Consider the following 18,803-nt stretch of genomic DNA (forward strand, 5'->3'; position numbering starts at 1 on the left):
TGATTGACAATGTCATTGTTGGCCCCTTTGTGACATAGGGGGCAGAAACTTGGAGAAACAGGGATGTGACCAGCAGGGCTATGGGAAAGCTAGCTTGTAGTGGATTAATCATGTTGCTGGTCTCTTGGTAGTTGGAATATCATGTTTAGGGTCAGGAACATGGGGAGAAGAGAAGTGGCCTTTGGTTTTACTCTGCATGCCCCCGGTAACTGGTTTAACACTCCCTGGTTGATGTGGGAGCCGGCACGTGTCTTCCTCCCCATCGTCCACCTCTCTACTTCTTTCCCTCTTACTTGTTTTTATTTTATTGAGAACTGAGAACTGTATTTTTTTGCCTTGTTATTTCCTAAATTTATCTCTCTGTGACATTCCTGCTGGGATGTACTCTACCTACTTCTAATATTAATGGAGAGATTTGACTTCGGATACCTAAAGTGGGATTTCCTGGCAGCTTTTTAACTGACAAAAGAAAATTGTGTGTATTTATGGAACACAGCATGATGTTTTAATATGTGTATATTCACCCTGAAATTATTATAACAATCAGGGAAATTGACATATCCATTACCTCACATGATGCTTTTCTTTTACTGCAGTGATATTTCAAGTATATAATCCATTGCTATAACTAACCACTGCATTGCACATCTCTAGGTTGTTCCCTCCCATTCCCCAGATGAAGCATCTTATGACTAAGATCTTGTCATTCCTTTCTGTCTCCCCGCCCCTAGTGACCACGATTCTTTCCTCTTCTGTGGGCTTTGATGTTTTAGAATAGAGTCCATGTAGAAAAGAGATCATTTAGTATGTATCTTTCTGCACCTGGGGTTACAGGCATATATAGTGGCACACCTGGCTTTTCATGTGGGTGCTGGGGATCCAAATTCAAATCGTCATGCTTGTGTGGCAAGCACTTGACCCAGTAAGCCAATGCTCCAGCCCCTTCTGTCCATTTTTAAAGCATGCAGTTTATTTTATTTGTATTGACTTCTGTAAGTTCATTTTATATTTTAGATATAAACCTCTTAATGGATGGTTTATAAGTTCTCTCTTCTATCATATAGATTTTCTCATTCTTTTGTTAATTGTGTAATTTGCAGTATAGAAGCTCTTTAGTTCAATACAATTTCATTTGTATATTTATGCTTTGTGGCCTATAGTTTTAGAGTCATCCCTCCACCAAATTATTGCCCAGACCAATTGCAAGAAATTTTCTTCAAGTTTTCTTATAGCTGTTTTAAAGTTCCAGTTACTATGCTTAAGTCTTAAATCCATTTAGGTTGGTTTTGTGTGTGTTGTGAGATGAGTCTGTTTTTTCTTTTGCATATGGTTATCCAGTTTTCCCAATGCTATTTATTGAAGATAGCATCCTTTCTTCATTGTGTGTTTTTGGCATCTGTCCCAACAACTGATTGGTTTGAAGTTTGTGGATCTATAGTTTCTCTGTTTAGTTACATTGCTCTCTGGGACTGTTTTATTCCAGTATAATGCTATTGTGGTTACTATAGCTTTGTAGCAATTTTTAAAATTAGGTGGTGTAATGCCCCCAGCTCTGAGTCCACAATAATTATGGTGTTATTACTCACTCCCTGTGTTGCTTTGGTACTTAAAAGTCTTTTGCTGTGATTCTCTGGAGTTTAGGATTTCATTTTCTATGTCTGTGAAGAATATTATATTTTTGACAGGAAGTACATCAGAACTCTAGATCATTTCGGTAGCATGGACATTTTGACAGTATTGATTCTTCCGAGTCATGAAAACAGGTTATCTTCCCATTTATTTGGTCTTCTTCAATTTCCTTCATCAGTGTTTCACAATTTTCTGTTTTTAGAGACTTTAAAACCATGGTTAAATTTATTCCTAAGTGTTTTGTTTTTATTGATGTTTGATGCTGTTGGCAACATTTAAACGGGATTTTTGATTGCTTTGTCAGATAGTTGGCCGTCTGTTTAAACGGCTACTTATTTTTACATGCTGAGTTCCTGTCTAGCAGCTTTACTGTTACACCCCAAGCAAGTTACAGAGGAATGCAATGTGGTGATGGTTAAATTAAGAGTCCTTCAGTTAGCAGGCAGTTGAGAGGCTAATGCCAGAAAGAAGGCTCCACCCTGAGGAAAAGCAGAGTAGGGTTTATAAAGCCCCAAATCAGAGATAACATCATGCCAGGGCCAAGCCAAAAACCAAAGTTACATCAAACCGGGGCCAAGTCAGTTAATACAAATACGTTTTCTCAAAAATCAGCTTCCCTGTGTTTCAGAAACAATGGACTTCCTGGTACTGAAGATGTAGCTGGATACAAATAATCTGGATGGAATGGTTAGTGGGGTGGAGTGGGGAGCAGCTGGGTGAAGCACAAAACACAGCCAACTGGAGCACAATGGAACCACTTTGGGCAGTTCACTACCAAGTTTGTTTATTAGTTCTGTTTGGGTGGAATATTTAGAGTTTCATACATCTATAAATCATGTATGTGGTGTGATTGTATCATAAGCAAATGGGAGTAAGTTCAGTTCTTCCTTGGCAGCTTAGATCACTTTTATTTCTCTTTGTTAACTAACTGTTCTGGCTGCTATTCAGGATACAGTATTGAAGGAAAGTGGTGACAATGGGCCTCTGCTTTCTTCTTTCCTCTGAGGAAGTGCTTTTAGCTTCTCATCAAGGAGCTAAGAGCTAATGCTTGTCACATGGATCCTGTGATAGTGAGGTGCATTCATTCCATACCCAGAGTTTTGAGAGCTTTCATCATGTGAGAATGTTGAATTTTGTCAAATGTTTCTTTTATTAATTCATTAATATGATCATATTAACTACTTTAAATATAACCTAATTAAAAGTCTTTGATCAAACCACATGTCAAGTGAATAAAAAAATTTCCATCTGTAGGCTATAAGAAAGTAAGTTTAGTTGGCTGGAGAGATGGCTCAGTGGTTAAGAGCACTGGCTGCTCTTGCAGAGGACCTGGGTTTGATTCCCAGTATCCACATGGTGCCTAACAACTGTCTGTAACTCCAGTTCCAGGAGATTTGACATCCTCTTCCAATCTTGGCAGACATTGCATGATATGGGTGCACTTACATATATGAAGACAACAAATTCATACACATAAAAAATGATAAATAAAACATTTTTTAAAAGAAAGTTTAAATTTAAGGACGCACAGTCTGAAACAAAAAAATGGGAAAAATGAAAACAAAAATGTATTCTATACAATGTAAACAAAAGCATGTAAGGATAGCTCCTTTATGTAAGACAAAATACACTTTAATTAAAAACTATGACAAAACACAAAATAATATATTATGTTATAGGTTGAAAATCTCTAATCTGAAAATCCCAAATGATTTTGAGCAGTGACAGGATGCCATACATGGAAAACTTTATACAAACTTGTGCTTTGAGAGCCACAGTCAAACCCAGATGCAGTAAAATTATTGTATAAGATTAGATTTGGCCTATGTGTATAATTATACAAACCTAAATGAGTTTCGTGTGAGAACTGGGTCATCACAAAAGACTTCATTTTGTATGTACAAATATTCTAAAATCCACAAACATCCCAAATCCAAATTCTTCTGGTTCCAAGTATTTTGAGTAGTGGATACAGAATGTATATGCATCTTTAGTGCATAATATTTTATATAATCAATTCATCAGGAGGGTGTAATATGTATATATATATATAGTCAAATTGGAGCACCTAATAGAACTAAAGGGAACCAGTAGACTAAATATTGGATAATAATCTAGACAAAATATTAGTAAGAAGCAGTGGACTGTTGTGACTGTAGACCAGATAAAAGTAGCAAGCATGTATAAATGTTCCATGCAACAGCAACAGAATCTACACACTTTCAAGTACACATCGAATGGCATGTGTCAGAATACAAAACAAATCTTGCTCTAGTTTGTTTCTCCATTGCTGTGACAAAACACTCTGACCAGTACCAACTTGGGGAGGAAAGGGTTTATTTGGCTCACATCTCCCAGGTCACAATTCATCAGGGAGCCCAAGGTAAGAACCCAGGGCAGGAACCTGGAACCAGGAGCTGGAGCACAGGCCATAGAAGAACGCTGCTTACTGGCTTGCTCCCCTGGCCCATGCTCTGCCTGCTTTCTTATACGATACAGAACAACCTACCCAGGGGTGGCACTGCCCACAGTGGGCTGGGCCCTCTCACATCACTCAACAATCAAGAAAATATCTCACAGACATGGCCACAAGCAAGGGAGGTGATTCCCCAACTGAGATTCCCTCTACCCAGGTGTGTCAAGCTGACAACTAAAGCTGTCCAGCACAAATCCTAACAAATTTAAGACAACTGAAATCAAAGCAAAGCAATTTTTCTACCACATAGTGTGAAATTAGAAATCAGAACCTGGAGGAAACTGGAATGCTCACAAGTGTGCAGGAATCCAATCACAGTTGAACAGCCCTTGGGTCAAGAAGAAGCAAACAGAGCAGCCAAGTATTTTTGTAAATTTGATCATATGAGTCTACCTTTCTAAAACGTTACCTAAGAGCAAGTAGGTTGTCTTGAATTTATAGAATTGGTTTTGTCAAATGTTTTTAGCTTTTCTACTTAGTAAATTAGAATAAAAACTCTGATCTACATTTAACCTGTGTGCAAGAGATTATCAGGCATATAATTAAGTTCTCAGTGTTCATTCGGTTGACTGTCACAGTGGAAGCTAGCTAAAACGCATTGGCAGAAATGGAAACTCTCAGTGATTTAATATGTTTCCCATTTCAACTAAGGAGATCTGCAGATACCGAGACTGTTGAACAAAGAAAGTGCCCGGAGTCAATGCTGTGTGTAATGCCACATGTTTATGATACAGAGCTGCTTGCTGGGACATTTGGTCTCTCAGTCTGCCTCAGGCTCTCAGCAGAGCATTGTGTGTGGCAGCTGCTAAAATAAACCATTGCTGAATAGTGATAATCTCTTTAATGTGATATAGAATGCTCTATCAGAATTGTAGCCAGATTTTTTTTTAAAAAAAATTTGTTATTTTTATTTTACGTATATGAGTGCATTGCCTGCATGTATGTCAGTGCACCTGTGTCCTACAATGCCGCGGAGGTCAGAAGAGGGCTTTGGATTTCCCTAGAAATGGAGTTAAGGATGGTTTGTTAGCCGCCATGTGGGTGCTAGGAATAGAACCTGAGTCCTCTACAAGAGCAGTCAGTGCTCTTAACCACTGAGCCATCTCTCCAGCCCCCATAGCCAGATTTTTTAAATATTTGTAATTATCTTACTATCTAAAGTGTTGAAAGTCCACAAGCCTTGCATATAGTGCATTTTCTGCTTTGTTTTAAAAGTCCATTTAGCCACCAGCCTATTGTAATGTGAAGGCTCAGTAGTCTTTATTGGTTTTCTTCAGAAACAGAATGAAGTTCTGAAACAATCCAAATTTTGACCTTAGATTATACATAAATAACTTCGATACTTTGATTTGAAATAAGCTAAAGCATGTAGTCTATGATCCTGCCTTAATTCATAAAAAGATAGCTACCCAAGTATGTGTTGGGTATCCAGTGTCAGGTTGAAGTCAGAATCTTTGATGTTTACTGCCTGACTGATCAGCTGATATACATTGCCGTTAGCTGACTTATTTAATACTGGCTTTATAAAGCAGCCACAGTTCCACAGGCAGCATTTTAGAGTTCTTTGAGGAAACACACAGATTATAGGTGGCATCTTAAGATTGTTTACATGAATGTACTGGTTAGCAATGTCAGGATTAGTGTACTATTTTACTGCATGGTAAGCTTTCTTCTTCAGGGTTTAACAATGTAATATACTATATGAAATAGAGCTTTTTGGGTCTTGTCTTTGCTATTAACCTTTGAAGGTCTATTAGGTATATTCAAACTGAAATAAAAGCTTCGTGGCACAATGAATGGACTGCCTTGTGTTTGTTGTGACTACAGTGATTCTGACAGCACTAGAATAATAAAGCATAGTAACGTGGGAAACAAAGGACAAACAACTGGCATAATTGATTTATTTTAAAAGATTATAATCAGCAACATTTTTGCAATGTGGCACATACAAATCAATATTTTTACTCATAAGAGCGGCTGCAAATTGTATGTACATTGTCCCTGCTTAGAAACACATGCTAAGTTCTTTTTGTTGTATGTAACACTGTTCCATTGGACTTTATATGAATGAATTATGAATCTTAGTGACTTGAATCACAAGGTTCTAAACAGAACAGTGAAATGTGGTTACTTACAAAGTGGTAAGGAAAAATAGGCTTATTGTTGTGTTTTAGTGTTTTGTTGTTGTTGTTGAAATTCAGTAGCACTCAGCAATTTACTCTGTGCTTCCTGTGTGCGTGCTGGGCGTCCTTATGGCTCAGTGGGGAACGCAAAGGTGAATGACTGTGAAAGGCCCCTGCCTAAAGTGTGTCGGCCAGGCAGGGTGACAGACACAGTAACTCCTGGTGAAACACTCTGACTACTGTGTGGATGCCAGGAGCCTTTATCTACTATAGGAAATGTCAAATGGATTTTGTTAGAAACGAGAGAGAAATGTTATTACAGTGAGTAAATCTTGTACTCTAAACTCTGTTAAGATGGGTTTTTTTAGTTGTGTATGAAGTTACCTCAGGCATGTCGAGGTAGTAGCCATATTTTAGCTGTTTGGACATAAGGACACAAAAATACTTCCACCCGTGTTCTAGAATCAGTGGTTTATAGCGTGCAGCATGCAGCCTTCAGCAGCATGGAAGTGACTAAAACCCCAAGTTCAATGTTGCAAGGTCTGATTATGGACATTTTTTTTAGCAAAATACATCCTAAGATGAGAATGAAAGAACTAATATAAGGCACACCGGTGAGTGGGTGCGAGTGTTAATGTTGGACACACATTAAGTCTCTGCTGAATACTGCTTGAGAGCACTGTCAAGACTTTCATGAGTCTGTTTTGTTGGTACACGTGTGAGCATTTATTGCTAGTGTCCCTTCACACAAAGATCACATAGTATTTTATAGTGTTTCACTGATCTTGTGCTATTACATTGGATGATTTCAAACAGGTAATTTTCTAAAATTTATTTTATAATAGGATAAAGCATGACACACTCATCTTGGCATACAAAGACATAGTAAAGTGATTCCTACAGCCAAGCAGGTTAACATATCTGAATGCTCACAAAGTTGTTTTCTTTCTTCCTTTATCTTGTAATAGCAGTTCCTAAAATTTACTCTCTTGGAAAATTACCAGCATATATTATTGGCTATTGTCTTCAAGAGATCTCTAGATTTGGTCATCTTATATAATATACATAGTTATATTTCTAACTTCTGTTCTTCTCTAAGACATATTTCCACTTTGTAATAAAATGTCTAAGTTAGACAGCATTTACATGTGTAGGCATAAAATGATTAAGATGTGTTTATATATTAGACACTCACTGGTTTTATTCCAAACCTTAAAAAGTAAGAAACAATATGATTAGCTGTCCCTTCAGATGTAGACTATAGCTTTCTATCTCAGAGAAACACTGATTGCATTGCTGCTTATCAAAAGATGTCTTGTGGCTCTCTAGATATTCAAAATATACAATAATCAGAGACATAATACAATTACTTGATAGTCACAGGAAAAGAGATGAGGTAAAAGAGGTCAGTTTGTTTTACATGGAAAAATACCATTGTAAGAACTAAGCGAGGGGGACTGGAGAGATGGGTCAGTGGTTAAGAGCACATTCTGTTCTTCCAGGGAACCCGGCTTCCACTTCCAGCACCTACATGGCAGCCGACAACCATTTATAACTCCATTTCCAGGGGAACTGATGGCCTCTTCTGGCTTCCTCAGGCATTGCATGCACAAGTGAACATGCAAAGCACTCATACACGTAAAATGTATTTTAAAAAAGAACTAGAGTTGGATGATCCAGCTTATCAATCCCATTGTTCTACAGTAGCTTTCCAATTCCAATACAAAGTATTTCCTTCATAAGAAACTTTATTACAACTCTGCCAACATTTGAATTCTTACATAAAATTTAAATACCCCCATCTCTCTCTGTTTAGTGGACTCATTAAATAGAAAATTCCCCAAGTAGTATTTAATTCTCGATAATGCCATAGTGCATATTAATATACAGAAGAACCAGGATTTGCTGAATAAATAATGATGGAATAAATGAGAAATAGGAAAAAGTCATATATGTCTTTCTAATTTCATCTTCATCTGTGTTCTTCAAATCAATCCAATATGATCAATGTATTTGGAACCCAGTTTGTATGAATGAATACAGTTGCAAATTTATGGACATTAAGAATAATATCAACTTTATATTTTAACAATATTTTTGATGAGATGAATTTGAAAGTAGCAAACCATCTCCAGCCTCCCTCCCCCACTTCTTTTTATTTGAGTATTTGGAATCCACACAAAAAGAGAAAATTTCCCTTTTAACAATTATTATATAATTTCCTGCCATACACATTTTCAAGTGTATGTACATTTTCAATGTATATACATGGTAACCTTGATGCTCCATTTTTCTCAGTGGGTTGAGTAATGTTTCCATGTCTGTTAGAGAAGGATGTGCCTCCTATTTCTGTCACTGAGTTTAGGATCAATATAATTGTCATGCAAAGCATAAAATGGCTATAACATCTTTAATCTGTAATACTACAACACATATAAGTAGGTATCCTTCAAAAAGTATTCTCCACTGCATACTAACACAGTTGCTCATGGTAGCACCCTTCCATGGATGGCGGTCTTTATGAGTCTGGAACAAAGGCACCTCACATGTGCTGTGAAGAAAGCTGCTTTGCATGTGCTATTTGACCCACAGTGATGGCCATCTGGACCTGCTCATCACACCACATTTCTAGTTTATATGCACTATTTGTTTTCCTCCAACCTAGAGAAAGCATGGCTGGGGGTAGAGAGAAGCCGAAGCACTCCAGGTCACTGAGCACAGGACACGGGTCCCTCTCTTTCATCACGCTGGATGAGGTCACCACACTGCTCTGAGCATGAGCATTTTTAATCTGTGCAATAAAAATGTTGAATTAAATAGGCTCAAATGTTTTCTTTCTTCAGTGGCTTGAATTTTAGGCCGATTTTTTCAATTATGCCTTGCCAGACCCCTGGCAACTCATTTAACCTTTCCAAAGCAAAGTTGCTCATCTGTAACTGGACAACCAATTGCATAGGCAGGAATGAGAATGAAATGTGACAAGCAGACGAAAGACAATCAACTAGAGTGCAGTATGATTGTAGAACTTTGCTGTAAAGAGCTTGCTTTGTCTCTAAGATATGTGTTAGATACAGGATTATAGAAAGCCACTTCCACATCAGTGTAGTTTGACTATTAAGATGCTTAACATAGAGAGGAAAACACAAAACACAACACTTTATTTAGCTAAATAACATGAGCCATGCTTCTTGTCTTAGTTTCTTTTCCTGTTGCTGTGATAAAATACTCTGACATAAGCAATTTAAGGGAGAAAGGGTTGATGCTAGTTCGTGGTTCAAGGGAAGTCAAAGCTTCAGGAACCTGGAGTAGCTAGTCACATAGCACCCACAGTCAAGTGCAGAGAGCATGAGTGCTTATGCTCAGTTCATTTTCTCCTTTTCACACAGTCTAAGATCTCAGCCCAGGGGATGGGGCCATCCACAGTGGCCAGGTCTTCCCCCTCCAGTCAGCCTAATCAAGATGCACCCTCACAGTCATGACTAGAGGCCCATGTCCTAGGTGATTCTAGATCTCAAGTTTAACCAACACATTAATTTATGTTCCTGTAAATTTCCCCCCAAAGCCACGAGTTTCTAATGAATGTTACATACATGCTATACTTGGGAAGAGTTCTGATGAAAGAATCTTAGGAAATGCTAGCATATACAAAGTTAAAATATTTCTCTATTAAATTTAAAATCTGAGTCCTTAATACTACATCTTAATGTTTCTTCAGTGCCTGGTGCATGAAGAACGAGTCTAAGTGTACAATGAGATGGCTCGGGTTAATGAAACTTTTCTCCTCTCACTCTTTCTACGACTAGTTTTAGATTCCAGAAAAAGAACATTTAGAGGGATTGTTGAGGACTCAGCATCCCTATACAACCTATTATTTATGGCCACTTTCTTTAAAATTCCTTGAGACTGGCTGGAGAGATGACTTAGTGGTTAAAGGCTCAGTCTCACAACTTAAACATCAACAGTCCTTGAGGCAAGGGCAAAGAAATGGTTCATTTTATTCATGTGAGGTTGTTCTTGTTGCCTTAAGTGTTAAGGACAGATGACAGTATGAATGTTGGAAACATTTTTTGTTCTTAAGAAACATGTATATAGACTGGAGAGATGACTCAGCTGTTAACAGCACTGGCTGCTCTTGCAGAGGACCTGGGTCCAATTCCCGGCACCCACATGGCAGCTAACAACCATCCTTACTCCAGTTTCAGGGGATCCAGTGCCCTCTTCTGACCACCACAAGCATTGCATGGCACAGGTACACTTACATACATGCAGGCAATACACCCACACACATAAAATAAAAACAATAAATAAAATATTAAAAGGGAACATGTATATATGTGTGTACATGCATGTTTGTGTACACATGTGTGTATTTATGTGTGCAAAAGACCTGAAGCTAATACACTAGGCCCTCACTTTTTATCAGTGAAGCAATTTGTGTTTTGTGCTGGTAACGCTTTGCTATGCTCAGCTGTCTTGTTTGTAGTAGAATGTTCACCAGCCCCAGGCCTTCCTTGTGAAATGCCAGCCATGCTTCCCAGGCAATAAAGCAGCCACAGGACTACCTCCCACTTAGCCTTGAGAAAACACTGCAATTCAGTGACCAGTTTCAGATCCTGAGTTATAGTCATTCTATTGTCTCCCTTTTCCTATACTTTCTACAATTTTCCTTAATAAATATATGATTCATAATCATAACATATTTTGGCGTTTATAGCATTCCACACTATTTAGAGCATGTCTTTAAGCACACTCTTCCTTTAGCAATGCATGAAGTTTTCTTCTTGGTGTGCAAGTTCCCACTTAAATTGATTCATGTGTCATTTTAGCTTTGAAGGACTTGAAGTTATTAACGTATTTTAGACCTTTTCTGCTTATTCACTTACCCATGCATACATGAATTCATCTCATCCATTTTGTTGTTTCATCCTGTGTGTGACTATTGTCATAGCTGCAGTCATGTTTAAGTGATGTGACATGATTTTATTTGGGGGGCCCTAAGCATTAACATCTAGCTGCCAATGATCTTAATTTATTAATGTTATAGACTTGAAGACACCCCAGTCTTCTTGTCTTCCCTTCTACTATGAAACCACATTGCTTCTGGGTGAAGTTTTAGGTTTCTGGGTGCAGAATGCAGGAACAATAGGGGAGAAAGGAGACCACACCTGACCTCAGACAAGACTGAGTCTACTGAAGCACCCCAGGGAGGGACAGCAAACAGCAGCCTTCCTGCATGTTGGAATCCACTGCTGCCTTGGGGCAGTCATTGGAGATTTTATGGGATACAGTGGTGGCTGGCTGACTATGTGCAGATCAGGGGCACTCTTGAGAAGTTTATGGCCCCCTTATGGCCCCTGCTTCCTGGCACCCTTTGCTCTGTTTTATATTGAGAGACAGAGGGTTTGTGTTCTCTTCTTGGGACTATTTGCACAAGGACAGGCTGTCTTGGGAAATGGGCTGTCTCAACAAATAGTCCTCCCAGGAGGGAGGGAAGTGGCTGCTTGATAATGACAGCTTTCTTCAACTGGGCATTCTATCATGAGGTATCAAGGTTTTGATCATTAAAAAAATCTGGCTCTAGAACTTATTTTATAGATTCCTCTTGATCTTAATGATCAAACTAATATAAAATGGCAATTCTCTCTCTTGCTAGTTAATGATAATTATATATTTCATTCAAATTTCAAGAAATTAGAGCAGATAATTTCCAAGAGCTATAGTTTGTGTTACCCGAGTGACTGCCTAATTGCTCTTCCATTTTTGTCAAGTGTATCTGATCTTTTGGGCCCTGATCATTAACTGACTTTGAAAATTCTTATCACCAATCTTCAGACTCTGAGAGTTGTTCTCATAGTTTATGTGCTGCTGTCACAAAATACATGAGACTAGGTAGTTTATGAACATCAGACATTGTTCCTCGTGTTATAGAGGCCAGGAACTCCAAGATCAAGGCTTTGGCAGCTTCCGTGTTCTGGAGGGTCTCACCCTTGCCCCTGGATGGGACTTTGTTGATGTATCTTATAAGAGAACTTAGTTCTGTCCTCACAAGGTAGAAAGAGTTGAAGGGGTGAGATGTTCCCTCCATCTCCTTCCTGTATCACAGAGTCCTTACAACTTAATTACCTCTAAAAGGCCTGATCTTAAATTTCTATCATTGGTGATTACGTTTCAGTTCATGAATTCTGGGCAATATTCAGATCAAAATAGCAATTATTCTTATCTTCATGAGCCCTTAAAATTTTACTTTTATGGGGCTGGAGAGATGGCTCAGCAGTTAAGAACACTGACTGTTCTTGCAGAAGACCCGGGTTTGAATCCCAGCACCCACATGGCAGCTAACAACTGTCTGTAACTCCAGTTCCAGGGGATCCAACAGCCTCTTCTGTCCTCCACAGGCATTGCACGACACAAGTGCACTTGCCTACATGCAGGCAATACATGTGTATACATAAAATAAAAATCATAAATAAAATATTTTTTAAATGTTTACTTTTATTAACTTTATCCACAGCACACTAATTATGTAAGGTCACAAATAGTTTCCAATGTGTTTTTAGCATATGTGATAATAGTTTTAAAATTGCATTTTAATAGGTAGACTTCTTATAATCATCATTTTATTTTTAGTAGTTAGACAACTGTATCCATAGTGCATCAATTTATTTCAGAGCTAAACAGAGGTCTCACGTATAGTCTGGGCATTGTTTGAACCTTCAATGTTTGTATTTGAAAGTAAAGTTTAACTGTGTGTTTTCCTTTGGAAACAGTGCCTTCCAATACAACTTTCCACAGCTTAAATCCAAACATAGCCAATGCCTTCTTCCAAAGATTGGAATATGAATGATAAAATGAAGTGTTGGGCAGGCCTAACAAAAATGACACTTCCATCTGCCTTTTATTTCAGGATGACAGTTATAAAATGTAAATTCCTTGGCAAATGACATGACAATCCTCATCAGTGACAAGGAACTGAGAGGGAGAGGAAGAGGGTGCAGAGAGAGAGAGAGAGAGAGAGAGAGAGAGGAAAAGTGCACAGTGAGAGACAGAGACTGAGAGAGAGAGGAGTCTCTAGACTTTGGTCATGTAGAACCAGAGAGGCTGGATGAAAACACTTGGTTTCTTGATTTCTTTAGAACTCATCAACAATGAGGATTTCCCTGTGAGAAAACTGTTAAATTCTTATTAGCTTTTGTGGTTCAGAGAATTCAACTTTTAAATTTTATCAAGATTCCAAAGGGAGACTTTGAAATTTCCTTTTATAGCTTTTACTAATGTCTTTAGAAATTCCTCATTTTAGAGCACATCTTTGATTAACAAATCATTTTTAAGTGTTATTGATTCAAGAATTTCATACAATGAGTTTTCATTATATTCAGACCTCCTCCGTATCTTCGCCCGCACTCTGCCAACCCCCAACTCTCCACTCCCCCACTTGTATTTCATGTCCTCTATTAGCAAAAGAAAAGCTCCATGTATCTTACATAATACCCATGAACTGAGTGCCAGAGAAATCTCAGTGTCAGTGCTCTACAATCTTACACAGAGGTGTGCTGAAGTAAGGCCCACTCCCTTTCCTCTGTTGTGGGTTGTTGTACCGTGTGTGTGTGTGTGTGTGTGTGTGTGTGTGTGTGTGTGTTCAACTGGTGGACAAAGGCATGAAAGACAGGTGCAAAAATAAAAATAAATCCTCTTTTGCAACCCAGAACTCATTCACTGTTGAGTGTGAGCTTTGATACTTACAAGGACTAGAACAGCAGCAAGGTGGAGCTGACCTGTATGTCCAACAACTCCTCTTACATAAAAATGAATATTCAAAGCTACATACCTACTGTATGTTTGAGAGGGTTGAAGCCATTGTATGCTGACAGTTCTTCTACGGAGAATAGGTCATTTTCTATCACACAATTCTGTATAAGAGCTGTCACCCTCACATTCAAGGCACAGGGTGCATGCACTTAATTCCTAGATCTGAAACACATCTGTGTGACCTAGATACCAGCGAGAATTTTGTGAACAAGTAACTTGTGAGACGTAGGTCTTCTATTTCTGGTTCTCCAACCTCATCTAAGTAATAAAGGTAGAGAAGCTCAAAGCCACCCACTGTGGCCCTAACTTACCTGCCTCATGAAGGGAGAAGGGCAGTGACCACAGGTCACCCTCACTTTTTCCTTCCAAATTTGAATATGTGCTTGGAATTAACACTTTCTGCCACACTGAAAATACTGGGAAATTGGTTATGTAAGATGTTACATTTATTCATAGTATTTTGTCTGAAATTATTTCTGCTCCCAATTTTCACTTGTTTACCCAGCATTTTAACTGAATCCAAATCAATGAGACACAGGCAGACCTTCTGCTGCCATAGTGATTAATTTTTCTTTTAAAGTTAATTCCAAATTCAATAAAATGTGCTTTAAATTTTTTATCTACTGTTTTCAGGAACTTACCCACCTTCTGCTGTCTATATGTCTATAGTTTTCTTATAAAATTGAATTCCTATGCACTTTTTATGTTAAATGTTAATTTTTTTTTTCAGTTTGTAATTTGCTTTTCTTTCTTTCTGTATGTTCCAGGGGATCCCATACTCTCTTCTGACTTCTGCAGGCATTGCACAACGTGGGTGCACTTACACACATGCAGGCAATGCATTCATATACACACTATAAATAAAATATTAAAAATAATTGTATTTTATGTCTTTACAATGAGTTTTAAACTATTTTCAATGGAATCACATTTCTGGCATTGGACTGTGTCCTATGAGAGCTAAATGTTCTAGGATGCACTGCATCACAGAATAAGATTATTTGATTTCACCCACTCACATTTCACGTAAGCCAATAGAGACAACCATTTTGTCAGGACTGATTTGCTCATAGATACTAAAATTGCTGCCTCTGCTCATTTTGGATCTTTTACGCACTCTAAGCCAGAAATGCATTGACATTTAAAGTTTTCATTCAAGTGTTGTGTTTTGAATGAGAGGTGAAGTTGATTCTTATACAGGAACCGAAAAAAAATCAGCAAAAGTGAACCAGTGCATGTGCAAAACATATGCAGCCCACAAAAGTTATGCTGGTCCTCGGCTGTCAGTACTTCCTTTCACAAGAACATTTGGTCGTGTGACGGATTTAGGTGCAGTGTTGTACACTGTCCTAAGTCCTGGTATGCGAGAACGACTAAGATGTGTTCTTAGATCCACGATAATGAACACTGCGGGTCCGTGTAACAACTCTGACTCCTCTTTTCTGCCCGACTCTTTAATCAAAGCTCAAAAAACCTAAGGGAATTGTTTCCTCAGACCACGTTAGCTCTAGACACTCAGTTCACTGTTTTTCCTTATCACACTGGAATCACTCCAAGCCTCTCAGCTTCTGGGTAGCCAGGAAGATGAGATGCTGGGATTCTAAATCTGTCACGAATTTATCATGATATTCTATCCAGTCTTACTCACTACTGAAGGTCACAGACAGAGTGAGGTTGTTTGGGGAGTTTTGTTTCTTTAATAAAAGGAAAAGTAAATCAGCATTATTACTATTGCAGAGCCAGTGTTTAAAAATACCCAACTCTTGAGAGAGTAAAGATGCTACATGCAAGCATTCCTTGCGGAGGTCCCAGATTTGGGCACTGTTCATAGCTATAGGGTAATAGATGAAGATGACTTGGCTTCTAAAAATTTGATTTCTGGACTAGTCTGTGTAGTTATTGCTAAGTAACACAGTTTCTCCAATTTCCTGTGGGGAGTGGAACTGCCTTCATTAGCTGTGTGATCATGACATGCTGCTTCATGATTCATTTTATGTGTATGAATTGAAAACATTAAAATTCCTGTCTTAGAGAGATGATGATGAGTGTCCTATAACCTGCACTAAAAAAAAGCTTAAAATTTACAGCCCTTTCCTATTCTTCCTTAGAAACCTGGAAATTTGTCACATTTCATCTTTTCACGAATCAAAAAGTCTTGGGCTGAGTGTCACATTTCCCTGACAAATTCTAAGCTCTTTGAGGTAAGGGTCATCACAGATAAGACATTACATTTGATGTAGTGCTTTATGATTTTCAGACTTTTGTGTAATTTCAAATGCATGACATAGTTGCTAAATGTTAATTGATATTAACATCAACACCCACCATTAATGTTACAACAGCAGAAAAATCATGTAACTTTCATTTTTAAAGCTTGTAAAAAAATCAAATGAACCCCGGATCTCTTAAATGGTGACTCAGAGAAAGAAAACAAACTGAAATCTAGTGACTCCGAGTTCAGTGCCCACCCAACTGCACCAGGAATTGCTATGCATCCTGGGAATCAAGACTCAAGGATTCTGATGTATATAGTCATACACATTCAAACAAGAACAATTTTACTCAAAAATTTCTATCAGTTAACAAATCTTTATCCTTGAAACCAGTGGAAAATACATAATGAAAGATTTATATCTTGTCATTGTCAAAAATCAGCTTTTAAAAATCATTCATTCTTAGCTGATTGTGAGCTGGACGTGCTGGCACAGGCCTTTAATCCCAGCATTCTGGAGGCAGAGACTGGAGGATTACTTTGAGATCAGAGCCAGGGACATAAGGATTGTTGTAAGATCAGAGGCCAGTCTGGGATGGTTGACATAGCAAGTTCCAGGCCAGCTGGGGCTGTAGTGAGACCATGTCTCAAACAAACAAACAAACAAACAAACAAGCAACATCATCCATTCTTACAGAGCACTAGGAAACACTCTATTATTTACTATCCCTTTTCTGTTGTCTCCTCTCTTTGTTGCTTCAGGGAAAAAGTGGAGCCTCTGGCTCTGCTCTTTTCTTGATCAATTGCCAGTCTGTCTAATAGCTATCTAGGTATCTGTCAGACGGATCAAATCCAATGCATAGAGAGCTCTGAATGCTGGTGGGGTGAAACGGTGGTTACTCATTCACTAAGGTGGGAATGCAAAAAAAAAAATAATAATAATGGTAGTTGTTTTAGAATCTAGTTTGGCAGTTTCTTACAAAGCTAAACCTAGACTTAACATATGATCCAGCATCACAGTCCTTGGTATTTACCCACATGAGCTGAAAACTGATGTTTACATTAAACCTGCACATGGGTGTTTAGAGTAGCTTTATTCACAATTGCCAAAACTTGGAGGCAACCAATATGTGCTTTAATAGGTGAATGATAAACAAACCACGACACATCTACTCAATGGACTATTATTCAGTGATTTAAAAAGTGGGCTATCATAGCACAAAAACACATGGAAGAACTTAAAATATCTATTCCAAATAATATGAGGCAGTGTTGGAAGACTACAATCTATAGTATATAGTGATCTATAACAATGTGATACTCTGGGAATGAGAGTATTATGAAGACAGTAAAACAAAACAAAACCACCACCACCACCACCAACAGCAACAACAAAATAGTGGTCTCCTGGGGTAGTGGGAAGGGCAGGTGGAAGGCCGAGTGGGAGGCATGGGAGATCTTAGGGCAGTGAGGCTGTTGTGATTGTCAGTATTTGGAATCTATTAACCTATACAGTCCGAGTCCTAATGTGAACTCCAAAATTTGATGATATTATATCATTACTCATTACCTTTAATTATGCAACACAGTAAACAAGATGGTAATGTGGGAACAGGAAGGGAAGGAAGAGAATATGTGGAAGTTCTCTAAAAAATTCAGTCTACCCTTTGGCTTGCTCATATAAACTTACAGCAATGGTGACAGCAGACCCCAAGCCCATGCAAACTCAATCATACAAAAACCAGCATAGAACAAGGAGGAGGCCCCAACCTGAGCCAAGGAACTTTTAGCATTTCATCACTGCTAGGTGAGGGAGAGTTGATCTTCTTTAAGAAAGAGATGCTACATAGGCTGACCAGGCTCCAGAGGATGAACTCAGTGTGAGAAGGACATCTGGGTATGCAAACTTGACTCGATAGGCCTTACCATATATGATAGAATATGTGAAATCCTGTGGGCAGATTATGGGGGAGATGCAGATAGGGGAGTGGGTCTAAATATGATTAAGATATATTGTATGAAATTCACAAAAATTCAATAAAAATATTCATTGAAAAAATTGGGTCTTCTTAAAAGGCTCTAAATTACAAATTATATTTTTCCAGAATAGTAGAAATTTTGTTTCATACTTTTTTATATATTCTATTTTCCAGTTAGAGTCACTTTAGTAAGAGTATGAATTAAATTTTAGATTTAAAATACATGGAGAGATCATTTGTATTTTAAAATAATCCTTAATTACATCTCATCAAGCTAATGGGAGCAGGTCATGTTTAATGAGTCATTTAACTATCAAAGACTGTTGTGCATTAGATATGCCAGGAATGCAGTTAAAACAGGGAGATGTATTTATTCTGGTAGTTTCCTCAATGCTGAGAAGCATTGTGTGGATTGTTCTGCCGTTTCACCTCAAATTTCATATGATAATGCATTTGACATTGTTTAGCCTGGACCCTTACATATTCCCTTTGTAGGCACTGTGGAGATCTCTTTGTGACGCTGATGATTTAATATTCAAATTTAATGCCCACTTACAGTCTTGTTTTTCACACCTTGG

The 18,803-nt window shown here is 38.2% G+C and overlaps 1 protein-coding gene and 1 pseudogene across 3 annotated transcripts in view; both read left to right on the forward strand.

Annotated features, from left to right (window-relative positions):
* Positions 1 to 18,803, forward strand: part of Snca (synuclein alpha) — a 140,315-nt gene that overhangs the window by 35,019 nt on the left and 86,493 nt on the right. For 2 of the 3 annotated variants that reach the window (XM_017801015.2, XM_017801016.2), the window contains exon 5: positions 16,143 to 16,235. The exons of the other annotated variant lie outside the window; for it this stretch is intronic. In XM_017801015.2, the coding sequence (XP_017656504.1) occupies positions 16,143 to 16,235 (93 nt within the window). The remainder of the gene's footprint in view (positions 1 to 16,142; positions 16,236 to 18,803) is intronic. 3 annotated transcript variants of the gene reach the window in all.
* On the forward strand, positions 13,844 to 13,983 carry LOC115072319 (annotated as a pseudogene).

This window comes from Nannospalax galili, unplaced genomic scaffold, assembly GCF_000622305.1.
Source record: "Nannospalax galili isolate Female #2095 unplaced genomic scaffold, S.galili_v1.0 scaffold441, whole genome shotgun sequence".
Taxonomy (NCBI): Eukaryota; Metazoa; Chordata; class Mammalia; order Rodentia; family Spalacidae; genus Nannospalax; species Nannospalax galili.